At 64.6% G+C, this 26,788-nt stretch overlaps 2 protein-coding genes across 2 annotated transcripts in view; one reads left to right on the top strand and one right to left on the bottom strand.

Moving 5' to 3' along the window:
- The window catches only part of RPS8 (ribosomal protein S8), a 530,873-nt gene extending 522,786 nt beyond the window's left edge, over window positions 1-8,087 (bottom strand). The window contains exon 1 of the mRNA XM_082484117.1: window positions 8,083-8,087. Within this exon, the coding sequence (XP_082340243.1) occupies window positions 8,083-8,085 (3 nt within the window). The 5' untranslated portion in view covers window positions 8,086-8,087. The remainder of the gene's footprint in view (window positions 1-8,082) is intronic.
- Window positions 8,088-11,297: 3,210 nt separating this feature from the next.
- On the top strand, window positions 11,298-25,067 carry SLC6A9 (solute carrier family 6 member 9). The gene is made up of 13 exons (XM_082483539.1): window positions 11,298-11,348; window positions 19,951-20,107; window positions 20,268-20,399; window positions 21,499-21,751; window positions 21,828-21,960; window positions 22,403-22,537; window positions 22,619-22,722; window positions 22,801-23,038; window positions 23,158-23,292; window positions 23,624-23,723; window positions 24,006-24,106; window positions 24,306-24,476; window positions 24,704-25,067. Exons 1-13 carry the CDS (start codon window positions 11,319-11,321, stop codon window positions 24,914-24,916), a joined length of 1,902 nt encoding a protein of 633 aa, XP_082339665.1. The 5' UTR covers window positions 11,298-11,318; the 3' UTR covers window positions 24,917-25,067.
- The last annotated feature ends 1,721 nt before the right edge of the window (window positions 25,068-26,788 follow it).

Genomic DNA, 26,788 nt, shown 5'->3' with positions numbered 1-26,788 from the left:
TCCCAGGAACCTATCCTTTACGCGATGCTGCAGAAAGGTAAGTTCATGCTGGTCAAAGGTCCCTTGTGGTGGCCACTGTTCTGTCAGGTTTCCATCTCTAGTTATAACTGGCCGGTCTTCTCGACATAAAATGTCAGCGCACCTTTTTGATAGAGAGGCTGTACCAGGAATCCTATTCCAATTTTGTATGACCTCAGCCAAGAGTGTCCCCTTCTCTGACCAGGTAAGTTTCCCATCACTTCCTCTATCTCTGTGCCTTTGTGCGATTTACGCACTCCCAAAAGCTGCAGCAAAAAATAAACCTTCTTTCTCTATCTCCCTAAAGTCTGCTCCAGGAATTTTAACGCTCACCCTTCCACGCCTCCCACTCCAAAGGTCCCAGGTGAACTCACCCATTGCCAGCAGTTGGAAGTTTGGAGGAGAGAGGATGCGAATCTCTGGAGTGCCAAACTGTTAAAGAAGAAGCCACTGCCCGAGCATTCACACACTGTTCATGGGGTCACACACACACGCACACACTTACTCTTGGGTGCGCTTCCTCCTTCTTCGGGCTCGACCATAGGTTTCCCGCAGCAGAGTCTCAGGTGTCGGATTTTATAAAACAATTAATTTAATTGAAAGTTCCAGCAGCAAGGATAGCCCAGGCTGGGTGCCTCCAAAGACAGGGACCCCCCACAAAGAAATCCCTGGGCAATTACACCCTTGTGATGCCTACACCCGCCCCTCACGCGCATTTCACACGCTGTCCACACGTCTTCTAGTCCAACGGTGATTTTTGGTCTGGGGTCTTCTAATATCTTATTGGATGCTTTTTCTGTGCCCAGGCAGACAGGCTCTTCTCTTGTTGATTTGCGGTTTCAGCCCAGGGTTGGAGCCTCCTTATCTTCTGGTCCACGCTCCTCGTGCACCCGCACTCGCTGGCAGAGCATGGAGAACTGAAGAGTCCAACACTTGGGAAAAACACTACCGAAACATCAGCGTGACATCAACATCTTCCCATATGGAAAGACTGTACACAGCACTGTACCAGCTGCTAGGAAAATTACTGAGAAAAATAACTTTGTGGTGGCCTACAGGCTGCAGCAAATCTGGCTACTCATGCTAAGTAAAGCTAAGCAAACAGCACGAATCACACCATATTATAATCCTAGGTAATTTATTCTAATGAAAACATACTTATTTACTCTAAACAACTAATATCCCTCAACCGCAGGGCTGACCAGGGTGCCTGTCCTGGGGACAAACAGTTCTGCCTGACAACCTGACGGTGCCCGGAGGCTGCCTGTCCCTGTCCCTGGGCACTCCGCTGCTTGTTTTCAGGCTCGGGGACACTCAGCAGCACAGGGCAGGGATATTTGGATTTTATCCGCTGTGAACGGCCCCGAAGGGAGCCACCCCCCAGCTTTACATGAGGAGCTCCTGTAAGCTCTCCCCAGGGACGCGCCAGCCGTGCTGGGGACGATTGGTGTCCGGCTGCAGGGGAGCACCGGCGCCCCCGAAGGGTGGGGTACCCCAGGAGGAGACAGACCCTGTCCCTGCCAGCAGCGGGGGCGCAGGGGACTGCCCGCGGGGGACAGCATCCCTGCCGGTGCCGCAGGATCCGGGCAGGATGCGACCCCGGCGGCTTCGCCGGCGGCTGCAGTGAGGGGCAGCTGTCCGCAGAGGGAGCCCGGCCCCTTCCCAGCCCTCCCGGCGGCGGGGGGGACAGCCTGGCACCCGGCCCTCCTCCTCCTCCTCCTCCTCCTCCCCCCCCCTGCTCAGACCGGCAGCTCCCCTCCGGGCCCCGGCCCCTCTGCCCGTGGATGGATTCTCAGCACCCACCAGGTCCCCCGGGTCCCCTCCGCAGAGGGGGGGACCTGCGGGTCAGGCCGGCAGAGGGGTGACACCCCACCCACCCACCCGGGCACGGTTGGGTCTCTCTCCCTGCGGCGCCCCTGCCTCCATCCCTCCGGACCTGTGCTGGGAGACACCACCCACCGCCCCTCCAAGCCGCTTAGGGGGTCCCCAGCACCCACGTCTGGCCGTCCCTGCAGGCAGCAGCCATAGCACCCGCTATCTCTTCCAGCACTATGGATTTTACCCGTCCTGGGGTCCGTGGACTTCAACCATGGAGCCCTCCCGCTGCCCTCTTCCACTCTGGCAACCCCACTCCAAACACAGACGGTGTTTGTTTTGCACCAGGAGGTGCTGGTTTGTCGTGATCCCAGTGAGAAAGGCACTCGGGCTCTTTAAAGTCCACTTAAAATGCTATTTAATACAGCTCACACTACAGAAATACGACTACAGCTAGTCTTAGATCCCTTCAGACGCAGGAACCCTGAGCTGTGCAACATGGAACAGACTCTCCAATCCACGCACCATACGCCATGCACACCCCAGCAGTGGAAAGGGTTACCCCAGTTTAGTCATTTGAGCTATTACAGATTTTTTTAGAAGCAAAGAGCTCTATTCATTATTTCTACTGCCAAAAAAAAAAAAAAAAACCCAACAAAAAAACCCAAAACGCTCACGTGAGAACTTCCTGCTGGTGTTTTAGATAAAGACACAGCTATGCACGTGGCAGGTACCAGGTATGAGCTCCCTGTGGACCCCTCTGTTCCAGCCTGGCTTCTAACCCGGCTGAGCTTACCCCACAGCCAAGGGGATGCCCACAGCGCAGGTCTGGGCCTGCTCAGGCTTGCTCTTACATGGGTCACCAACTCCTTAGTGTACCATGGTCTCCTGGCCAGGACCACAGCAGCACCCTGGCTGGAGTAGGGTGTCAGAGCTGCAGGGGGCCGTAGTATTTCCGAGGCCTCCCAGCCCCACGCTGTCACTGGGTGTCCCGCTCACGCTCCAGCCCTGGGGAAGCTTGGCTGAATTCCTCACATGGACTTTCAGCAGGGGTCAGAGGCATGACATGGTGGAGGATGGGTGAGGGGACACTTCTGCGTGGATGGTTATACCATGTGTATCCCAAGGGGAACCAAAATCCCTGTGGCACGCAGGATGGAGCATTGCGGGGTGAGCTGGGCAGGCAGCGCCTCATCCTCCTCCCTGCGCTCCAGGATGCAGAGGACATGGCCTTGGGGGCTGTCCCCAGGGACCTGCATTGGCAAACATGGGCAAGTGCTGGCCGCTGCTTTGCCAGGCTGGTGGTGCAGCCATTGTCCCCTGTCCCTCACCCTGGTGAACTCTCTATGGGAGTGCCACAACTCCACACCCCAGTGACACTGCCCAGCCGGGCCCAGGCAGCCAAGTGTGATTTACACCCGCCCGCCTGCCTGTCCACAGCTCCCCGGGGACGCAGCACCGGCCCGGGCAGGGCAGCAACACCACCCCCTTTTGCCAGAGCCCAAGAGTCGTCCGGCTGGGCCAGGATGGGGGACCCGATGGCAGAGAGACACGAGCCATGTCCCTGTGTGTGGCTGGCTCGTGGCGTGGAGGGGACAGGGGAGGGGACAGGGGGGGCACCCTGCGGTATGTGGCTGGTCGCCAAGTTGCAACAGGAGCTGGGAGCAGCTCTGCGAGCCCTGCCCAGCCTCCAGGCACCAGCTATCCCGGTCCGGGGGGGGGGGGGGGGTGAAGATGGGTTTGCAGAGCCCCAGGGTTGCGGCTGCACACCCTCCCCGAGCAGAGCACCCATGGGTGCACCAGGGCAGGGCGGTGCTCAGGGGACACAGTCCCTGGGGCGACGCTTGTCCCAGCCCAGGGTGCTCAGTGGCCAGCAGCCCGTGGGTGGTGGGCTGAGCACTGCAGCAGGATGGCAGCCGCCGCCTCCAGCTGCTCCAGGTCCGTGGGGCACTGTCATGGGATAGCTCCCAGCGGCCAGGCAGCAGGGGGGAGTGGGGACAGCTATTTTGGGCAGCCCAAGGCACCCCAGCTGTCGTGGTCTCTGCAGCACAGAGCCTGCGCTGGGGCAGGGACATGGGTGCTGTCCTGGGCAGCATTAGGGGAGGTACACCCGCTTCCCATGAGGTCCCCAGCACCCCGCTGCCCCCTCCATGCCCAGAGGAGAGCCACATCCCAGGGATGAGGCAACCCGGTTCGGATCCGACATGGGTGATGCTGAACCCATCCAGGCAGCTCTGTGCCTCCCAGCCAGCTGCAACCAGGGCAGAGGGAGGAACAGCAGCCTTGGGACCTGCAGCCAAAGTATGAGCTCCCAGCAACAGAGCCCTTGTCTGTGCCCAGGGCTGTCCCCACCAGCCACATGTGTCCACAGTGCAAAACACAAGCCCCGTGCTGCGAGCTGGGCACTGTGTGTGCCACCAAGGCGAGCTGCAGGGAGGGCAGCATGGGACAACGCAAGGGCCCAGCTTCATCCTCCATGGACACTAGCCCCAGGATGCTGCAGGTTTGCCACCCATCTTGCTGCCCATCCGAGCCAGGGCTTCCTTCAGGCTGGCTGGATCCTCTGTGAGGGACTTTTCCCAGGCATCAGAGTGGAAAGTTCCCAGGAGCTGTGGCTGCTGGGGACGCAGCTCCCTGTGGCCGGGAGCAATGATGCCTGCGGCGGCATCTCCTCCCATCCCTGACGCCGCTTGCCTGCCCTGGCACTCGCCCAGGCTGTGGCACTCAGCTGAAGCCTGGAGCCGCAGGGGGTGTGAGCCGCTGGCGAAGCCCGGGGCAGGAGCATGGCAGGGCCCGGGAGGGAGCTGAGCTGATCCCAGAGCTGGGTGAGAGGCAGCCCTTGGCACAGCAGGGACAGGGGTCCCAGGATGCGGGGGGGGGGGGTGCCAGAGCAGGCACTGCCCCCACAGCATTGCAAACACATCAGGTCTTTGCTGGTGAGCAAGGCGGCTCTCACAAGGTGGCTTCAAATTGCTGGCAAATCAGGAACAATTTGGGGGGCTTTCCAAGAGCTCTGATACCCTCACAGGACCCATGGGACAGGAGATGGTGTGCTGTCATAGACCAGTTCCTCTCCCTGCGTGCCGGGCAGGATGTGGAGGACATGCTGGGGAGACAAGAGAGATGGGAAAGCTGAAAGGGCAAAACAGGAGTTGCTGGCTCTTCCCTGCAGCTTCCCCTGCCCCTCTTGCAGTGCCCTTCCTGATAATGCAGGGACGGTGGTGCCATGCCCACAGAGGACACATCCAGCTTACGTGGGGAGTTCTACCCTCATCCTCCCCATTCTGATGGCAGAGGGTGTCCCCTGCCAGCTCACTCCGTCCTCAGGCTCCAGAGCTCAGGTGGGAAGCTGGGGGACCAAGTTAATGGTCACCCCAGGGCACATGGTCCCCCAGTCTCTGCAGCTCCCCGGGCAGCTCGGTCCCTTTCGGGGCCGGCCTGCAGCCTGGGAAGCTGGGAGCCGCTTCCAAGAAGCTTGTTTAAAAGAAAACTAATTGATTTTGGTGATATGCCATCATGCCAAATCCAAACTATGGCCTCTCCCTGCCTCCCACTCTGGGGCACGCACAAGCACTGGGGGTGAGATCCAGGGTGGGGAGGGCAGGGAGCCCCCGACTCTGCAAGCAGCATCCCACCACGGGGACAACTCAGGGCCATATCCAGCCCTGGTGGTGCTGGGGCTTACAGGACTGGGGAAGCGGGTTGGGGCACAACCCCGGCATCCCTCTGGGGAGCTGCACAGCCAGTGCCCATGCTGGGCGCACAGAGGGGGACAGCATTGAATCCTGCTGCATTTGGTGCAGCCCCAAACTCAAGGACAAGCTCTGGACCATGCCAGCACTCCAAGCACTCAGGGATCACCACGGCCCCATGCCGCCGGCCTGGCGCACGGGAAATCTCTGGAGATCACTGGCATTTTGGCCAGCCCAGCCCTCTCTCAGGTGCTGGGAGCTGGCATTTCCTCCCCACCCTTCACCCCTCTGGATCCCTGCCCGCATTTGCCTGCAGTTTCCCAGGCAACAGCACCCATGGAGATGGGAGAGGAGAGGAGAGGCCACGCTGCCGAGGCGTCTATGCCTCCCGCATGCCAACCCATGTCCTCCATGGAGATGCCACAGCCGCCATGGGGTCACCGAACCTGCCTGCAGGGGGGGAAGCCACCATCCCCACAGATTTGAATGGTACTGGGGAAGGGGTGCTGTGGCATCACCCCCACCTGTGGGCACTTAGGGGACACTGTGACACTTGTCAGCCTGGAGGAGGGGTAGTGAGGCAGTAGGGAGACAGGTGCCCTAAATGCAGGGAATGGGGGAAAGATTGCTACCAGGTGAAGAGAGATACGCGAAGGGGGCACAAGCACAGGCTGGAGGCTCACATCCGTCCCACATCCCTCTGGCACTGCAGCCTCCCACCCCACAGACCACGTTTGGCCTCTGTCCCTGCTGCGACTCTGGGCACCGTGAGACCCCAGGGAAGTCCTGACCAGCATAGCAGGACCATGGCCAAAGGCACAGGTGCACAAAGCGTCCGGGGTCCTGGGAAGGAGGCATTTACAGCCAGCTGCAGGGTGCTGCAAGGGCACTGCAGCACCTCAGAGGCTGCAGAGAGACAGGAGCAGCCCCTTGCTGACCTGCCCGAGGCTGCGGGCCACCTCCTCCTGCTTCCACAAGTCGAGATATGGGAGAGCACACAGAGGAGATGCACAGATAGGGGCCGAGACCCTGAGGAGGGGGGTTGAAGGCGTGAGTTTCATCCACAGAAATCCATCCCTTGAGGGTCAAGTCTGCAACTCTGCAGCTGGCAGCTCCTCTCCAAAGCCCAGACCCTGAGGCAGAGGTGCGGGTTGCAGCCGGGTTCTGGCTCTGACGCAGAATGCTGAGCGTGGGATGCTGCATTCAGGATGCCAGGTGTGGGATGCTGGATTCAGGTGCTGGGTGCCAGGTTTGGGCTGCAGGGTGGGGTGCGAGGCCACGTGCAGCCAGGAGCGAGGGTGCTGGCGAGCAACCCGGCTCCTGGTGCAGAGCAGCCATGCGCGGGTGCTGGGAGGGTGTGGGAGGACCTGAGCACCCGCCAGTTTCGCTGCTGCCTTCCCCTTCCTGCTGTGGGTGCCTCGACTCTGGCTTTACCACACTTGCAAAACGAAAGTAGTGTCAGCGCATGAGTGCACTGGTGCTGTCTCCCATCCTGCAGCCCAGCACCCTGGCGAGTCTGCGGCGGCGGGGCCTGCAGTAGCTGGCCAGACACCCCATCGCTGCCCCCACCTCCACCCCACCCCGGGCTAAGAATTTCCTTAACCATACAGTAACCCACAAGGACAACGGGGATCTGTGGAGAGACAGGTGAGGGATGCTCCCCAAGTTGGCTGGAGCACCAGGGGGTCAACCCTGGGATGGGGTGGGGGCTGCAGAGGCAGAAAGGACCAGAGAGCACCCAATGGGATGCAGGAATGGCTGTGCTGTTAGTGCACTTGGGATGTTGGGCTGTGGGGCACAAGGCCCCTGCTGCACCCCTGCCACACTCCCCACAGCCACCCCAAGGCTCCAGTGTGCAGCATGCCCTGGGAGCTGGGAGGGATCTGGGGGGTAGGGCAGGGTGCTGGGGTGCAGGCACCCGTCCCGGCACGTGGGAAGCCCAGCGGGATGGGGAGGGGAGGGAAGGGAGCTCTCGGCAAGGAGCCAGGCAAGGGGTGGCCCCCGGCGCACCCGTCATGCATTAGTGGAAACATCTGGCCTGGGCTGTGGGGGCGTGCGCCAGCTGCACATGCATGTGCACACATGCACATGGGTATGGGGACACACACATGCACATGTGTATTTATGGGTATGTGTATATCAGCACACGCATCCACATGGGTGTACACTCATGTTCACATGTGCATACGTACCCACACATGTGTACACACACACATACACAGGTATGGAGGTTTGCATACACATGTAGATGCCCACACACATGTGTGTGCATATAGATACAGACACGTACACATACATGTGTATACACAGGTACATGCGCACATCAATACATAGGTATATGTGTACAGATTTGCATGCATACATGTGTGTACATGTGCCAGCAATGACTCTGGCTGCAGCATGCACACACATGTACATACAGGTGTGTGCGCATGGACCCACACATATGCAGCAGACACATGCACACACACAGATGTGTGCACACATGCACAAAATGATCACACTAACCACAACCATCCTGGCTGGAGCCTGTGGCCATCCCCCTGCCCGGGACCATCATGGTGCAGAGCCCTGCTGGTGTGAGTCTGTGTGTGCACGCACTGCATGCGGGTGTTCCTTGTGTGTGCTTGTGGGTGTGAAAACATGCGTATGTGGATGCATGTGTGCCTTGTGTGTGCCCTGTGTGAGCCTCTCTGTGACTATATGTCTCATATATGTCCATGTGGGCCATGTGCCTGTGCAAGCCTGCCTGTGTCCATGTGCTTGTGCACCGCATGTGGGCTGCGAGTGCCCAAGTGTGCCAAGTGCACAGTGTGCCCGTGTGTGCCCATGAGTGCCCCTCTGCGCCCACATGTGCCCGTGCACGCCCGTGCGTACAGCGTGCCCGTGCGTACCCATATGTGCCCGTGTGTGCCATGTGTACCTGTGTGCCCACGCGTGTGCATGTGTACCACGCGTGCCCACGTGTGCCCTGTGCGACCTCACGCCCCCGCGAGTTCCCGCCGGTGCCCGCGCCCCCGGTGCCGGTGCGGGTACCGGAGCGGGGCGCTGGGGAGCGCGGCGGCGCGGGGGGCGGAGCGCGGCGGCGGGGGCGAGAGGCGGCGCCAGCCCCCACCGACCTCCAAACTTTCATTAACTCGGCAGCACCGGCGGCGGCGGCTCTGGGCCTGGCACGGCACCGGCACCGGCAGCGGGCTGGGCGCGGCGGCGCGGTGCCCTCGCGGGTCCACCCGGCGCGGCGGGAGAGGCCGGGCGGCGGCATGGACACGGTAAGGGGCTCACACCTCCGCCGGCACCGGGTGCCCGGCCCGGCCGGCAGCCGCGGGAGCACCGGGGCGGGGAGTCGGGGGGAGATGCCGGGCAGGAGAAGGGAGCGGGGCGGCGAGGGGCTCCGGGGCGGCGGGGCCGGCGACATCGGGGAGCGGCACAGGGAGAGACACCGGGAACGGCACCGGGAGCGGGCCCCCCGCCAAGCCGGCGGCGGGAGCGGGATGCGGGGCGCTCTCGCATCTGTTGCTCTCCCGGCGCGGCGCCGCGGTACCGGGGGAGCGCGGGGACGCGGCGGCTGGAGCGGGGCCGCCCGCCGCTGCACCGGAGAGGGGGGAGCGGCGGGGACCGGGTCGGCCCGGCCCGGCGGCGGGGCGGGGGGGCTGGCGGTAATTTTCCACGGGCATGTGCCGGGGCGGGGCGGCGGAGCAGCCACCACGTGGCGGCTGATGTAACCGGGCCCCCCCCCGCCGCCGTGCCGCACCGGGCGGCGGCGGCGGCGGCGGGGGGGGTGCCGGGCGGCGGGCGCGTCGGGGCGGGCGCTGCCCGCGGAGCCGCCGCCGGAGCCGCCTCTGGGGGGAAGGAGGGGAGGGCAAGGGGGGAGGTGAGGGCAGGGCGGCTGCAGGCCAGCCCGCTGCCCGCCTCCCGTGGATACCGGGGAGCCCTGGCTGCGGCGGGGCCGGTGGATGCTGGCGGAGGAAATGGCCTCGCAGGTGGCAACGGTTGCACCGGTGCCCCGGGCCGCCCGCCAGGCGGGAGGAGACGGGTGGCGGGGCGCTCCATCCTGCGACCGGGCATCCCTTGCCTTTCCCTGGGTGCCATGGGCTGCCTCCCTCGCTGAGGTGTGACAACCCAGCCGGGAGCACCGGTACAAGCTGTCCCCTTGCCCTCTGAGCTGTCACGGCACCCTGCAGCCCCAGGAGAGCTGCCCAGTAGCACCAACGCATTGCATCCCATCCCTGCCTTGGCTCTCCCAGGAGATGCTGCCGCCTCGGGCATCCCTGCGTCCCTCCCGTGCCGCCCTCCAGCCTGGCGGGGCGCTTGCCTCCTTGCCAGGCTGGGAGCCGAAGCCAGCAGCATTTACGCAGGCACAAAGCCTTATCAGCGCCTGGCAGACCCCGGGGGGGAGTGGCGGGCCGTCCCCTTGGGTGCTCTCCCTTCCCAGAACACGGGATGAGTCTCCGGGGCTGAATTCAGGGCCGCAGGGCGGGCAGCTTTTGGCTGGCTGGCGATAGGTGTGCGGTGGGGAGGAGGTCCGGCCGCCGGCCCTTCGCCTCCCACCTCTGTGCCACACGAGGAGCTGGGCTTGTGGCAGTGATGACATCTCGGCTCCTCTGGAAATGCAGCCGCTCCTGGGGAGGGGTTTGGCCGTGGGACTCGGTATCTGCTGGCAGCAGCCTGCCTGCGCTGGAGGGGCTGTGGCCGAGGCTGGGGGCTCACCCCACATCCCCCGGCCTCCTGCCCTTTATCTCCACCGCCCATGCTCCCTCCCCACGGCTTCAGGGCTTCGTGCCCCTCTGCCGATCGCTCCAGACGCATGGTGGCCTAGGAACAGGCTCTGGGGTGCTCAGCTGGTGGTGGTGGAGGTTGGGGACCCTTGGCAGGGGTCTTTCCCCAGCCGGCGAGGGCACTGAGTGCTGATGTGGGATCTGCAAACACTGGTGCTGTCACACGGATGAGCAAACTGGTGTTTTGCAAGAGCGGCTGTCCCTCTCTCGGTGAGGTCAGGTCCCGGTGCTCCCCTGGGGCCCCAGTAGCCCCAGGATGGGGCAGGGGTAAGGGCAGGGGAGGCAGCTGCCTGTGCCCGTGCCCTGTCCTGCAGCACCTGGCGCCTGGCAGAGCCCAGTGGCTCGGCCCCCCTGCGCCGCACGTGCACGCGATGCACCGGGGCAGAAGGCAATCGTTTCCCATCTGTGTCCTGCGCGGCAGCTGAGCCCTGAGCTGGCCCCGCTCAGCGCCCAGTCCCGGTGCTGCCGTGTGCCGCAGCCACTTCGGCTCCTGCTCTCACTGGGGGAGAGCTCGGGGGGCCCCCGCTCCTGCCCGCAGCCCCCCACGCCCACCCGCCGGGAGGCCGGCAGCCAGCTGCCCGCAAGGTCGTCTGTCCACAACGGGTAAATCTTTAACTGCTTCTTGGGAAACACCTGGGAGCCGCCGCTCGTGTGGGGTGCCAGGGGGTTCGGAGACGCTGGAGGGGGTGGGAGCCAGCAGGAAGAGACCCTGCCACCAGCCCACTTGGCCCTGAGCCCTGCATCCCCCACCAGCCCCACTCCCGTGTCCTCTGCGGGCAGGTATGGGGGAGCGACCCGCCTGGCACGGCCCCCCAGTTCCCGGAGGGAGGGGGAGGCTCAGGGCGGGGATGTGCCCACCCCTCCAGTCACGTCTCTTGGTGTCTCTTTCCCCTCTGCCCAGCTTGCTCTGACGGTAGATTGAAGTGTGTCGGTCCTGGTGCCGCAGCCAGCGCGACGGAGAGTGGGCAGCCAAGGAACCCCGCGGTGGGCAGCCGGCACCGCGCTCCAGCCTCCAGGGATGGCCGATAAGTGCAGCGAGGGGCTGCTGGTAAGTGCTGGGGCACAGGGAGCGGGATGGCGTGGGTACCTACTGCGGATACCTGAAGCACCTGGCGCAGGGAGCAGGACACCGGGGCTCCTGTAAGGTTTGGTGTCCCTCAGGAGCCCTGGCTGGGGTTGTGCCACCCCGGTGCTCCCCCGGCACGATGCCAGTGGGGCATACACCGACCGCCGCTTGCCCTGAGCACATCGCCTGCGAGGCTCCCCGGGTGCAGTGTCTCGCCATGCCTGGAGGTGCTATCGCCTGTCTGAGGGGCTCTGCCCACCCTTATCGCCTGCCCCAGCTCTCCGGGGGGGGGCGGCAAAGGCGGGAAAGCCGCGGGCGGGCAGCTCCGCCGCCCGCTCTCAGCAAAGGGTGCGGGTACCCCTCCATGCCGGGCACCCCCAGAGGGAGCGGTGTGGGGCTGCTTCCCCTCTTCTTCCACCCAGTAGGCTCTCCCGGACTGGGCTGGTAGGATGGTGCATGGGCAGAGCCAGGTTTTTCCGGGCACTGATGCGGTGCCCGACCCTCCGTCCTCGCAAGTGGCGTGTCGTAGGACGCTGCGCGCTGCCCTGCACTCGCCTGCTCCAGGGATGGCTTTGGTGCCCTGGGTGGATGCTGGACGTGCCGGCGCGTGTCCCCTTTGGAGGGCTGCGATGGCCCTGTGCTTGTGGCGGCTCTGCTGTGCCCAACCTTGCAGCGAACGGTTTGGGAGCCCTGAGCTTGGGTTCCCGTGCCCAGCTGCTGCGCTGTGCTGGGCAGGTGACCCCAGGGTGGGCTTGGCTCTTCCCCTTTTCCCAATGGATGGGAGCTGAATGCTGGGGCTGACATGATTGCCGGGCCCTCCCCTTCCCAGGGGGCTTCCTGAAATAGCTGCATGCTCCAGCCAGAGGGCCAGGAGCCAGGACTTCCCTGGGAAGCTGAGAGCCAGGGGAACAGCATGCTTCCAGCGCGCTCGTGTGCATGCGGCTCCTCCGTTAGTGTGTCCCAGCGTGGCCTCGCTGGTTGTGCCCGCAGTGGGGAGCGCAGCGCCCATCCTGCCCACAGCGGGCAGCGTGGAGGGGTCAGAGCAGCCGGTGGGATGGGAAGGCAGGTTTCTCCAGGAGAAGCCCTTGGCTGGGAACAGGGACGTATCTGGACTCGATCAGGGGTCTGTCACAGGGACGTGTTCCTGTACGTGCGGAGCGCTTGCCGTTGCTCCTTGCTGCTGCTGCATCCTTGCCCTGGCCGGGGCAGCTGCCGTTGCACTGTGGCGAGGGCTGAGCACCTGTGGCAGGGAGCCAGGCGTGGGAGCGCCCACCCGCTCCTGGTCAATTTTTAACTCTCTTCTCGGAAGTACCTGACCAGCCCACGCAGGGCGTGCGGAGAGGTGGGGACGAGTGGCGAACTATGGGGTCTGGCACGCGCTGTGCCGGCCACCCGGGCTTGCAGCCCTCTGCTCGGCACTCCCCAATTTGCCGGGCTGAGAGGACACCCATGCACGGGGGTGCTGGTGCCGGGGCTGCGGGAGGAAGGCAGGTCCCCGTGAGAGCATCCCCTCTCCCAGAGCATCCCTGCGCTTCCCTAGCTGCAAGAGCCTCGGGAAGAGCTGTGGCAGGACAGGTGCTGGCTGCTGAGCTGCCTGGGTCACTGGGGAAGGGAGCTAATCTTCTTGGCCTGCCTCCAGGGCGCTGCCAGTCGCTTGTCCCTGCCTGTCCTCTCATCCCTGCCTGCAGGTGCAGATCCAGCCACCGCAGCCCCCAGCCTGGCTGGGGTCCCACAGTGCAGCCCCTGCCCGGGGATGTGTGTGCGGCCCCAGCACTGGGCGGGTTTGCACTGGGGCTTGGGGTGCCCGCTGTGCCCTGCCTGGGGAGGGACAGGGGTGATCAAGGCAGCAGCTGGGCGATGTGCAGCCGTGCCTCAGTTTCCCCACCTGTGAGCTAGGGCCTGTGCCCTCCTGTCGGTCCCGGGATGATGAGGGTGCCAAGTCCTGCTTTTACAGCATCTGCATTTTGTGGGTGCCCCTGGGAACCTCTGCATGCTCACCCCAAAATCGCAGGCAGGATGCTGGGCAGTTGTCGTCCCCCCTCAACCCCTTCCCAACCCTGCAGAGGCCATGGCGGCAGGGTGCCCAATGCAGCGCTGGGGCGCAGGACAGCTTCAGGGGCTGGATTGGTCCCTGTGTGGCTGGGCAAAGGGGTCCCCCTGGGGCCACAGGGGAGCAGGGAGGGTCTGACAGCCTCACCCTCCCTGGCATTTAAGGACATCTTGTTTTGTCCTCCTCAGGATGCTTTGTTCCTCCAGCAGTGCCAGCGGCTCCTGATTCCCGGGGCCACCTTGCTGGCACAGCCGGGCAGCCTTCGGCTGTGGGGTGCCCGGCTCAGGTGGGCTCCTGCCATCACCCCATCCCACCCTGCATGGACAGCAGGGTGCTGCTCCCACCACACTGCCAGAGGTTAAGGGCTTGGGGGTGGGGAGGGCCCTGCCTGTCCCAGACACCCCCAGCGGTGCAGTGCCGCCGGCCAGTGGCTGCGGGCAGGGGGGCCAGCGGAGCTGCGGAAGTGGCTCTTGGCTGCAGGAGCCCTTCCCGGAATACCAAGGGGCAGCGATGGCGGGGGGTGGGGAGGAGTGGCGGCGGGGGATTTTTCTGCCTGAACGCCCTGGGAGAATCGTGTCTGCCCCAGGAGAATGCGGCTGGAGAAAGGCAGCCCCGTCGGGAAGCGCCCGGCTAGGGGCTGGTGGCACCGGGACAGGTCCCTGGGCATCGTCCCTGCTCGGGGATGGGGTGACAGGGGCTGGGAGAACGGGGTCTGGGAGACCCACAGCCATCCTCTATGTGCCCAGCGCCTTGCCTCACTGGTGTGGCCCCCCAGCACTGACAGCCAGCCGCAGTGGGGACCGGGGTGTCGGGGGAGGTCACGGTCTAGCTGCGGGCCCTACGTTTCCAGCAGCGTGTCCTTGTGGGGCTGTCAGTCCCCTCTGCCCACTGGCCCGGCTGCCAGGGGTGCAGCGCTGTGCTCCCATGGGCTGGTGCAGGGACTGGTGTCCCCAGCGTGGGGCAGTGGGTCCCACCGTGCAGCACTCAAGCTGCTGCGGGGAGCGTGGGGGGCAGCGTGCCTGGGGCAGGATGTCTGGTGGTGGCACAGAGGTGGCCGGTGCAAGGTGGTGCAGCTGAACCAGGGCATGGAGGGATGCTCGTGTAGGGATGTTGTGGGGTGTCAGGGGACGGGAGGTGCCTGGCTGCATGTGGGGCAGGGCTGGAGGTGTGAGCTGGCAGGACTGGGCTGGTGTCACTGGGGCTGGCACGTGTTCCAGGGGGACACAGTTGGGTGCTGCCATCCCATGGATGGGGCATGTCCCAAGCTACTGGGTGGCCGGTTGCAGGAGGGGACAGGGACAGGCACTGGGTGCCGGCGTGCGGGGGGCCACGCGCCCGCCCCGTACACGTGTGCCGTTCACGTGCATGCCCCTGGCTGCCGCTGCCCAGACCCCAGATGGTTGCCCAAAAGCGCCGGCCCGTCCCCCCGCCCTCAGCACACCATCACGCCTCGCTGGCGCCTTGGCCACGCTCCCCAGCCGGGGCGCAGGGCTGGGAGCAGCTGGGGCACCCTGAGCCTGGCTGGGGGGCACCCCACGCCTGCCCTCCCGTGGGACACAGCACCCCACCAAGGTGCCACTCCACAATGGCAAGGGGGTGAGTGGGGAGGTTGCGGGGTGCCCGGGCGGCAGGAGGGTCACGGCAGAGCCCTCCTGCCAGCCAGATGGTCTCCCGCGGGGCAGTGACCTTGCGAGGGTTGTCATGGAGACCCCATGATGTCGCCAGCGGTATGACGTCAGAGTGAAGTAGCGTGGCACCAGGCTGGGGATGTGCCAGCAGGCAGGCTTGTCCCTGTGCCTCCGTCCCCCAACGGGGCCATGCCCGGTTCCTGCAGCCCGCTAGTCCCAGGGGTTGGGGTCAGCTGTGTAGGGCTGGGCGGCTGCATGGGTGACGGACATAGGGACAGGAACATGTGTGTGGGGCTGGGGGCGTGGGAACAGGGGGCTCTGAGGGGACGTGGCCTTCTGCCACTCTCCAAACACAGGTCCCCACCACAGCCAGAGAGGCAGCGGTGCCCGTGGGGAGGGCAGCGCTGCCCACCGGAGCGTGCGGGACTGTGAGCAGCTGGACCCCGCTAATGAGGCCTCATTAAGCAGGATGGGGCTCAGCCCGCTGTGAAGCCTGCCCTGCCTGCGCCGGCTATGGGGGGGGATGCCCGACTCGTGGGGGCATGGCTCGCAGGGGGGGAAACTGAGGCACAGGGGGTGCCCTGTGGTGTGGGGCACACAGGGGTGGTGCCGGGGTGGGTGGCATGGTGGGGCACCGGTGTCACGGTGGGGCGGGCAGCGAGGGGCCGAGCCTGGCTGGGAGGCGAGTAGGGAGTGGTGCCAAGTGCCGGAGGCAGCGGGCGGGGGGAGCGGGCGGGTGGCTGCTGTGCTGGAGCCCGAGGTGCCAATGAAGCTGGGGACTCGCCGAGCTGGCCAGCCTGGCCCCCTGGATGGCAGCCGCGGGCAGCTGGGCCCCCCCAGACCCCCTCAGCAGGTCAGTGGAGAGGCAAGAGCAGGATTTGGGGGGGCAGAGTGGGAGGCCGGGATGGATGGTAGCCGTGCCAGCACCGTCCCCCAACTGCCATGCTTCTCCTAGCCCCTTTGTGCCGGCTCTGGGGCAATGGCTCTGCAGGACTGAGGCGCAGCTGCAGCTCTGCGTCGTGGGACGCTGGGGAGGCACCCCCAAGCCCCACAGCCAGGGAGATGGGGTGCCCTGGGGGAGGGAGGGCACAGCTCGGCACCAGGCACCTCCACAGCCTCAGCTGTGTTGGCAGTGAGAAGAGATTTTCTGTCAATTGTGTATTTGTTAACTCTGGAACCTACTGATTGCAAGAGGGGGTACGCAGCACCCCTTTGCCTTACTCAGTGCTGCAGGAGAAGAGTCTAGTGAAGATCCTTCCCCTTCTCCTCCTGACACTTCATGGGCATCAGTGAGCAATGTCAAAGCTTGCTCCGGCCCCCCATGGCACCCCCCTGGCTGGGCTGGTGCTGCTGCGGGTGGCTGGCAGAACATGCTCAGGGCTATCAGTGGGGCTTGGCAGCCTCCCCACATCAGAGGGTGGTCAGGGCTGTCTAGCACTTGCCGGGGGGGAAGGTCCTGCGATTTCGACATCCCCCTCACCGCTGCATCACCCTGGCCCTGGGAGTGCCCCCTTGCCTGTGCCCCAATGCCATGCCTCTGTCGTATCAAGGGCAGGGATAAACGTGGGACTGGGCACTACAGAGAGAGGAGAGGGATGGCTGGGATGTGTTGGTGGGGCTGGCAGAGCCGGGACGGGCAGGCTGGGAGGGCACTTCAGCCTCTGGTGCAGGGCTGGCACTTGTGGGTTCATTACTGCATGTGCCGGGGACAAGGAGTGCAGGGGCTGATTATAGGGGCACCCAGCCCACTGCACCAGGATCCACAGCAGGATGCATGGACAGCCAGTGGGGGCACACAGGACAGCCCTCTCCAAGTCACCCCATCTGCAGGGACCCCTCTCCAAGTCACTCCATCCCTCTATCCCCAGGAACCCCCACCCCAGGCAAGGGTTCCCCTCCTCCAAGCATCTTGCACCCCACTTTCCTGCCCTGGAAGAATGGCTAATTTGTCAATGTCATTAGCATCTATTTATACCTTCCATCAGCCCACACCTTGCCCAGCCATGACTGCGTCACCATTGCCATGGTGAAGAGCAATGACATCAGGCTGATGACATCAGGGGCTGATTGGTATCCTGTATTTGTGTTGCAGGAACAGCCCAGGGCCAGGGCAGGAATTGGAGGTCCCCCTTAGATAAGTCTGATGCCCCATGGGGCACTTCTGCTGGGCTGAAATACCCCCCGGGTGGGGGGGAGGGGGAGGAGTGGGGGGGAGTGAGGGACACCATGCTGGAGATGCCTCCCATGGGGACATCCCCTCCCAGCATTGCCACTGCCACGAGCTTCCCAGCCATAAATCAGGGCCCCTTTGGGAAGTGGGGGGCATCCGGGCACCCCAGCCAAGCTGTCATTGTGCAAGGCGATGCTGCTTAGCATGAGAAAGGCTCCGGTGCCAGGCGGTGTGATGGATGATGCCTGTTCCACTGGGCTGGGGATGCTTTGGCCATGTGGGGGGGGTGGTCCCCAGGGAAGGGGGAGGAAGGATGCCCCAGGCACCCTGAACATCCCTGGGGATGTTCAGGGTGCCTGGGGTATATTTCCTCCCCCCGCGATGTTTTCACCCAAGGCAGTCATCTTTTAGGGCTACGTGGGAGCACATGCATGGAAAATTTGGGATGTGGGAGCAGGACCCCACCATACAGAGGCTGCATCCTTTCTGGGGGTCATCTCCCCCTCTGCAGCCCAGCTATGTCCCAGCCCCACAGCAGTGATGGGGGGGGGGGGGGGGGGGGTGTGTCTCACCTTCCCGGATGCCTGGGTTCTCTGTGCCCCACCTCCCTTTTACTGTGTGGGGCTGGGAGGGAGGTTAATGAGTGTAAATGACGGGGTGACCTTCCCAGATTTGGGGAGGGGGGGGTTGGAGCAAGCTGAGGGGTGAGCACACAAGCGTGTGTGCACGTGTGTGTGTTTGTGCATGCATGGGCACACGTGTAGCTGCCCCCTTATTGGGGACAAGTGCACTGAAGCCCCATGCTGTAGGAAAGGGGGGGGGGGGGATCAGAGGCCTCACACTCTTATTGCAAAGGTGCCAGGCAGCTCAAAGCTGGGGTGCCCCATTGGGCATGGGACTGAAGCCATGCTGGGGTCACCTGAGCAGAGGGGTAACCCTCTGGCTTTGGGATGGGGATGAGGTCCCCTTTGGGCACTGGGGCTCAGGCTGAGCTGGGGCCATGCGGTGTCACACACACACGGACCCTTTTCCAGGGAGGTTGGAGTGCTGCCCCCCCTCCTGTGGGCCATGCTGCTCATTAGGAGCCTCGTTAGTGTGAGCAGCTTAATCGGAGGCTTCCCGATCGGATCAGTCTGCTCGAGCAGGCAGCGTGCCCCAGTATGGGGACAGTACCAGTGTTTTCCCCCCACCCAGGGACCCCTCAGACCTGGTCCTGCTCAGCACCCCACAATAACAATCTCCCCTGGGGGGGGGTCCCCAAGCACCCGGGGCTGCTGTGAGCTCATTTCTGATGGAGCCTTTGCCCATGGGGTCTGGCATGGGCACCCTGCTGGCATGGCTGCCATATCGCCCCTATAGCCTAGCCCCAAAGTGCCCGCTGATCCCCCCAGTCACCCCTCTCCCCCAGCCCTGCGCCCTGCCAGCCCCCCCGTGTCCCCCGGCGCGTGCGGGCCCCGCTCGCAGCAGATGGCTTTGTTTGGCAGCGCGGTGCCGGAGTCACCGGGCATCACGTCCCGGCTGTGCCGGCCCTAATCGAATGATACGGTTAGGTGCACCGCGCCTGCTGCCCGCGCCCCGCCGGCGTGAGCAGATCCGAAGCGACGGCTCCCATTTGTGGCCCGCTCGCTGCCGGCGTCAGCCATCACGGGGGGCACATGGGGTGGGGGTGGGGGGGGTGGAGTGTAACGGGGGGAGTAGTGTGAACGAGCATGGGCACGGGGTGTCCGTGGTGGGGAGACTGGCACCACAGAGCTCCGGCGTCTTGCTAGGGCTGCCGGCACCCCATACTGCTCCTGTAGGGTCATGGGTGCCATGGGACCAGCACCCTCATCCCTTGCACCCATCGCCTGGCCTCGGGTGGGGATGGGAGGGCTCGGGGCACCCGCAGCACCCCAAAACGCCATCTGCCCTCAGCCCAACCTGCTGGAGCACAGCAGCATCTGGGCAGGATATTAGCGCGAGGCTGGGACCATGCTGGGACAGAGCCACGGGGTGATTGATGGGTGCCATCGCCGTCGGGGGTGACGGGCGCCTGTCCCTGTTGTTGTTGTCCCCGGTGTGAGCTCACATTGTGTGGCAGCCTGTACAATGTGTCCTTTCTTGCCCCGATCCAGCCCTCCCCAGGTCCCCTGCAGTGAGGGACGGCTGGGTGCTGGGGCTGTCCCCAGGGGACCCACCTGCACGGGACCTTCCTTGTGCTGCCCCAAGCACTGTGTCCTCGCTGGGCACTGAGCCGGTGGCAGGACCCCGGCTGCAGCACGGTGCCTTTCTTAGGGGGGAAACACCTTGCCCCCCACCTGCTCTAGTCAGTGCACCCCACTCCCCATTGAAGGGGGCCTTGCTTCACCCCGGGGGTCCAACCATTCTCCCCCAGCCATGGGCAGTGGCCACCCAGCAGGGCCTCTGTCTTACTGGGCGCGGGAAGGGGGGGGGGGGGATGTTATGGGAACAGAGGCCCCTTTGTGCTCAGGCGCCCGGACCTGCTTTGTATGAGTTGCAGGCTCTTCCTTCGCTGCAGTTGGGCTCCGGGCAGAGCTATTCAGCGGGGGGGCCGCCACCGCTGCCCTCCCCCCTCCTTGGCACTGCCTGTGCGTGGTGAGGGGGGGGTGTGCTGGCATGGGGGAGGGATGGGGCAGGATGCCAGGGACCACCCGGCCCCGCTCGGTGGCTGTCGCCCCTCCGATGGGGCTGGCGGGGGGGTCCCCGGTTGATGCACCCCGCGGCATCTCTCCGCAGAACGGCGCCGTGCCTGGGGAGCGGGGCAAGCAGGACAAGAGCGTCAAGCGTGGCAACTGGGGCAACCAGATCGAGTTCGTGCTGACCAGCGTGGGCTACGCCGTGGGGCTGGGCAACGTCTGGCGCTTCCCGTACCTCTGCTACCGCAATGGGGGAGGTGGGTGCCAGGGGGGCTGGGGAGCTGGATGCCCCAGGGCAGGGGTGGGGGTGGGCGCCTGGCCCCGTGCGGTGCTTGCTGGCTCCAGGTGTAGGGCATGGGGGGCAGTGCTGTCCCCACGGTCATTGCCCACTCTCACCTTCTGGTTCCTGCCCACCAGGTGCCTTCATGTTCCCCTACTTCATCATGCTGGTGTTTTGTGGCATCCCCCTCTTCTTCATGGAGCTCTCCTTCGGACAATTCGCCAGCCAGGGCTGCCTCGGCGTCTGGAGGGTCAGCCCCATGTTCAAAGGTAAGGGGCTGCTCGGCCCCACCAGCACACACTGGCAACGGGGCACCCGCCGGCACAGTGTCCCCTGCACACCCTGTGTGTCCCCACAGCCCTGCGCAGGCACCTGCAGCTCGCATAGCCCTGCATGCCTTGCACACGCATGCCTTGCACACGCGCCGCTGCCCGCGTTGCAGGGGTCCCCTGTGTGCACACCCGCCCCGGGCTGCACTGCCCTGCGCACACAGCCCGCCCGACGTCCGCTGCACACATCACACACATCCCTGCACACACGACGCATCCCCTGTGCACACCGCAGCCCTGCACTGGCATCCGCTGCAGGCATTACACACACATCCCTGCACACGCCACATGTGTCCCCTGCACGTCACCCTTGCAGAGGCCGCTCAGGTCGCCTGAACGTGCTGCGGGTGCCTGTGGCCCCTCTGGCTGTGGGCACACTCCTCTCCCCCCATGGTTGGTGGGTGCTGTGCCCACGCACAGGGGTGCTGGCCGTGCATAGAGCTTGCCCTGCCATGGCTGGACCCTGCTCCAGGAGCTCCTCCTGGCACAACGGTGTGCTCCCACACTGCTGGCTCCCCTGGCACATGCCTACAAGCTGCCTGCCGGGTGATGCGCCCACATGTCACGTCCGAGTGCGGGCAGCCCGTGCACACGCTCTGTGTGCTCTGCACTGTGGCATGTTCAGCCTGGGTGCATGTCCCCATGCTTGTGTGGCATCTGTCACCTGCCACCAGGTAGCTGCAGCCCTGAAGTCACCATGACCCTGTAAGGAGAGACCCCCACCCAGGGGTTCTCCAGAGCTGCAGACCCCAAGGGTTTGCCTGCACCCTTGCAGGCCATGCGTCCCCTGTGCATTGCCACATGTCCCAGGGGACTCTCAGTAACACTGGGCTTGCTGGGAGGTAGAGGATCGCATGGAAGGTGGTGGGCTGAGCCATGTGGTGCTCCCCACCCCAGTGCCACAGCCAGGCCCCAAGCCGCACCGTGGCTGCAAGACTGCCGGCAGCCCCGCGTGCCGCCCGCTCTCCCCGCACTGTGCTGCGCCGTGCCCGCGCTGTGCCGCACCATGCCGCTCACCCCTCCCCGGTGCTGTTCCCAGGCGTGGGCTACGGGATGATGGTGGTGTCCACGTACATCGGGATCTACTACAACGTGGTGATCTGTATTGCCTTCTACTACTTCTTTGTGTCCATGACGCGTGTGCTGCCCTGGACGTACTGCAGCAACCCCTGGAACACGCCTGACTGCGCAGGGGTGCTGGACGGGAACATCTCCAGCCGCACTGCCCTCAACCTCACCCACCTCCTCAACGCCACCCAGAAGCGCACCAGCCCCAGCGAGGAGTACTGGAGGTACCGGGGATGGGGGACATGGAAGGTGGTGGTGGTGGTGTCGGGACCCCACTGACGCTGGCTGCCCCCCACACAGGAGGTACGTGCTGGACCTGTCAGATGACATCGGGAACCTGGGCGAGGTGCGGCTGCCCCTCCTGGGCTGCCTCGGCGTCTCCTGGGTCGTCGTCTTCCTCTGCCTCATCAAGGGCGTCAAGTCCTCGGGGAAGGTACCCATGTGTTGCTCCTCTGGGCCCTGGGCCTGGACACACCCCCTCTGCAGATGGCCACGCCCCTTCTGGGTATAGTCCCACCCCCATTGGAACACACCTCCCATGGTGGGTGTGGCCCCGCCCCTTCTGGGCAAAGCCCCTCCCCTTCTAGGAGGGGTCCCAGCTCTCTGCATGCTCCTCCCACTCTGGGAAAGGCCACACCGCTTCTGGGCACAGCTCCTCCCATGTGGCCATGGCCCCGCCTTCCCTGACTGTAGCCCCCCCCCTGGACCATAGCCCCTCCTCCTGGTCCAGTGCACCACACTCTGGACCATAACCCCTCCCCTGGTCTGTAGCCCCTCCCCCAGCCCATAACCACACCCCTGTCCCAGGCCACACCCCTTGCCTGTGGCCACACCCCCTGTCTCCAGCCCCCCACCACTGAGATGCTGCCCCACAGGTGGTGTACTTCACGGCCACCTTCCCCTACGTGGTGCTCACCATCCTCTTCGTGCGTGGCATCACGCTGGAGGGGGCCCTCACTGGCATCATGTACTACCTGACGCCCCAGTGGGACAAGATCCTCAATGCCAAGGTGAGCGGGGACAAGGGGTGGCAGGTAGCTGGGGGGCAAGTGGCGCTGAGGGACACAGCACTGACTACCTCACCACTGCAGGTGTGGGGTGATGCGGCCTCGCAGATCTTCTACTCGCTGGGCTGTGCCTGGGGCGGGCTCATCACCATGGCCTCCTACAACAAGTTCCACAACAACTGCTACCGGTGAGTGCTCGGCCGCAGCCCCTCAGCCCTACCACTGTCCTCCAGCCCCACCACCAACCCTGACCACTCTCCCCACAGGGACAGCATCATCATCAGCATCACCAACTGCGCCACCAGTGTCTACGCTGGCTTCGTTATCTTCTCCATCCTGGGCTTCATGGCCAACCACTTGGGCGTGGACATCTCCAAGGTTGCGGACCACGGCCCTGGCCTGGCCTTTGTCGCCTACCCTGAGGCCCTCACCCTGCTTCCCATCTCGCCCCTCTGGTCCATACTCTTCTTCTTCATGCTCATCCTCCTGGGGCTGGGCACACAGGTGGGTCATGGTGGGGCAGTGTGGTGGGGCCAGCAGGTTGGGATGGAGTGGCAGGGTGGCATGGTGGGGACACGGTGGTGGTCTGAGCTGACGTGCTGCCCTCTTCACCCCACGGACAGTTCTGCCTGCTGGAGACCCTGGTCACGGCCATTGTGGATGAGGTGGGCAACGAGTGGATCATCCGCAGGAAGACCTTTGTGACACTAGGGGTGGCCGTGGTGGGCTTCCTGCTGGGCGTCCCGCTCACCACGCAGGTAGGTAACCACGAGGCTCTGGTGGCAGGGTGCCGTTGCCATGGCAACCTTGCTGTGCTGATTCAGCCATGTCCACATGGTTACCATGACTACCCGGGTGGTCGTGGTGACACTCAGGGCCTGGTGTTGCCATGCCAACACTGGCGATGGTATCCAGACTAAGTATCGCCATGGCAACACTGGCGATGGCGTCAGGTGTTGCCATGCCGACCACGGTGGTGGTATCCAGGCTGTGTGTTGCCATGCCGGTGCCGGCAGTGCAGCTGTGCCGGTGCCCTGCCGACGGCGGCGGTACCGCTGGGGCAGCCATGTTAATGGGTCCCTCTCGCAGGCGGGCATCTACTGGCTCCTGCTGATGGACAACTATGCTGCCAGCTTCTCCCTGGTCATCATCTCCTGCATCATGTGCGTGGCCATCATGTACATCTACGGTAGGTGCGATCACCTACAGCCAATCAGCTGGCAGGGCTGCTCCAGCCAACCAGTGGGGAAGGTGATGTGCTAACTTCTGGCCAATCAGCGTTTTGCTGTGTGCTAACTGGCTGAGGAGTGCAAGGCCTTTGGCCAATCAGGGCAGCCGTGACCCAAGGAGCCTGGTGGGTCCCACCACCCAAGGTCTGGAGCTGGTGCTGGGCAGGGCTGGGAGGGGGCTCAGGGTCCCACTGGGGCCCCAGCCCAGCTGTGCCAGGGCTGATGGCCACTTGTCTCCACAGGGCACCGCAACTACTTCAAGGACATTGAGATGATGCTGGGCTTCCCACCCCCGCTCTTCTTCCAGATATGCTGGCGCTTCATCTCGCCTGCCATCATCTTTGTGAGCATCGTGACCATGGGGCACAGGGCCACAGGAGGAGGGGGCTGGGAGCCCACCCGGGACCCCCACTTGCCCACCCTCGGGAAGGGGGTGCCAGGCTGCCGGGGGGGCAGCAGGGATGGGGCAGAGTGGGGCAGTTGGGGGGTTGCAGAGCAGGCTGGCTGCTCTCCACTGGCTGATCCTGCCTGTCCCTCCCCAGTTCATCCTGGTCTTCACAGTGATCCAGTACCGGCCCATCTCCTACAACGACTACGTCTACCCCACCTGGGCCATCAGCATCGGCTTCCTCATGGCGCTCTCCTCCGTCATCTGCATCCCCATCTACGCCATCTACAAAGTGTGCTGCTCCGAGGGGGACACGCTGCTGGAGGTGGGTGGTCAGGGGCTAGACCCCTTGTCCAATTGCCACCTGGGGCTGCCTGCAGGGCTGTCCCCCACCCCGCTGGAGCTGTCAGCACCCCGCAGCAGCTGTGTGCAGGCAGCATCCATGGGGCACCCCATCTCCGGGCACCCCTGGGAGCCACTGGCATGGTGGAGGAGGCTGGGGTAGGGGAGCGTGGTGGGTGCTGACCCTTTCCTCATCCTCTCCCTCTCCAGCGCTTGAAAAATGCTACCAAGGCAAGCAAGGACTGGGGCCCGGCGCTGGCAGAGCACCGCAGCGGGCGCTACGCTCCGGCATTCAGCCCTTCCACCGAGTCCCACCTGGAGGTGCAGCCCCTGCAGCCGGAGAAGGGCCGGAGCGAGGCGGCGGCTGCCTCCCCCGTGCAGGGCAGCAACGGCTCAGCCCACAGCCAGGACTCCAGACTGTGACCCCCCCGCCGTCCCCGCACCCCCTCTAACCCCTCCCGCGCGGTGACACTTTCGCACCTTCCGCTGGCGGAGCCTGGCTCCAGGCCACACCGGACCACGGGGGGCTCTCAGCACCTGTCCCCGAGACCCCCCCACCTCCTTGCCGGTTAACCCCCCCCATCCCCCCTGCGGTCCCCCCCCCCCCCCCCCCGCCCCCGTGGCGTTCGTTAACCCTCGTGTTTACGGTAACCTTTGTGCGCGACGCTGGGACAAGAGAGGAGGGGGCACAGTCCCAGGAGGGCCGGGAGCCAGAGGCACTTCGCAGGGGCCCTGCCCCGGGCGGGGGTGGGGGAGATGCACAGGAGAGGGGGGAGCAGGATGCCCGCTGGCTCCTGGCTTCCCCCCAGCAGCTGGGCACCGTGTTCTGCCATGGGCAACCTCTTGGCCTACCCATGGGGATGGTGTGGGACCAGGGCTGGGGCTCGCAGGGACTGCCCGCGGCCACCCCAAGCTATGTGTGCACAGGGCCATCATGTCGGAGGTTGGCACTGTAGGGACACATCCCTTCCCTCCCCCCGCCCCCCGACCTGGGTGAGCACCCGCTGCGGCTCTGAGCCGGCAGGGTCCCAGGGGTGGTTGTGCCCAGGGATGGTGCCAGGCACTGGGCCAGCACAGGGAGACGGGGACAAGCACACTGCCTGCACAGGCAGCGGCATCTCACAGCACAAGACACAAGCACTTAGAGCACACGTGTGCGTGCGTGTCCCTCGCAGACACGGTACGGGCACGCATGCGGCACACGTGGGCACGCACATACCCACAGTACCCCAGGGCTGTTCAGGTGGAGAGCTGGTATGGCTTCCCCCCCTCCTCCATGCAGCACTGTAACCCCCCCCCCCCTCACCCCGCAGCACCCTGCGGCCCCAGTGAGGGGCTGTGGGTGGCCAGACACTGCCTGGAAAACTGGGCACAGCCATCAGTGGCGTGGACACAGCCCGGCGCCGCTGCCTGCCCTGCAGCGGGGCAGGAGGCTGGGGAGCACTTAAGCCTGGCCAAGGGGTGATGGAGCAGGGTTGGGGGGTCCAGCTCTCCCCAGCAGCCCTGGCACGGGCAAGGGGGGGCCTTCCATGGTGCTAAGGGGGAGCAGGATGGACCAGTCCCCCAGCTGCTACTAGTGAAAGGTACCAGCGGAGACACAGAGGGCTGCGCCAGCCCGCTCGCTCCGAGCCATCTGGGGACACTGATCCCCAACCAGTATTAGAGGAGCAGGATGCACTGGCAAGGCTGGGCAGTCTTAAATCTGTCTTCCAGCTCCAGCCAAAAGGCTGGAGCTCTCAATTTGGAGGTGAATGGGGTGGGACCCTTCCCATCCCGCTGCTCCCCTCCCAGCCAGTGCCCTGTGCTCCCCGTGCTGCAGCCCCAAGGTTGGCACAGGGACATGGCGTGGCTTGGCACGGCGGCAGTGGGCGGTGGGCGCTGAGCCCCGGCAGGACGTTCCAGCTCCCCCGTCCCAAGCCCCCCGCCGTGCCGCGGCGAGGGGTGCAGGTTCCCGCATGGTGCCCGTGCCCTGCCCCACGTGTCACGCCGCTACTCTTCACCTCTAATTGTTAGCAATAACGCGCGCGTCCCTGGGCAGCACTGCCTGTGCCAGTGTATCTCCCGGTGTAGAGTTCTAAAATATCCTAGGTTTTAATGAAATTTATATTCCTGAGGTTGTGTCCCATTGTGCCCTTCTTTGGGGACCTGGGGATGGGGGAGAGGGGTGATGGAGAGTGGGAGACCATGTCCCATGGGTGCAGCCCTTTCCCACCTTTGCCTGACCCTTGCACTGAGCAGGGAACTGAGCAGGCTGGGCGCTGGGGAACACTCCCCTACAAATCCATCTGGAGCTAT

This window comes from Vanellus vanellus (genome assembly GCF_965231255.1).
Source record: "Vanellus vanellus genome assembly, chromosome: 5".
NCBI lineage: Eukaryota > Metazoa > Chordata > Aves > Charadriiformes > Charadriidae > Vanellus > Vanellus vanellus.
Note: the sequence above shows the minus strand (reverse complement) of the source record. Positions and strands in the feature narration are given on the sequence as shown.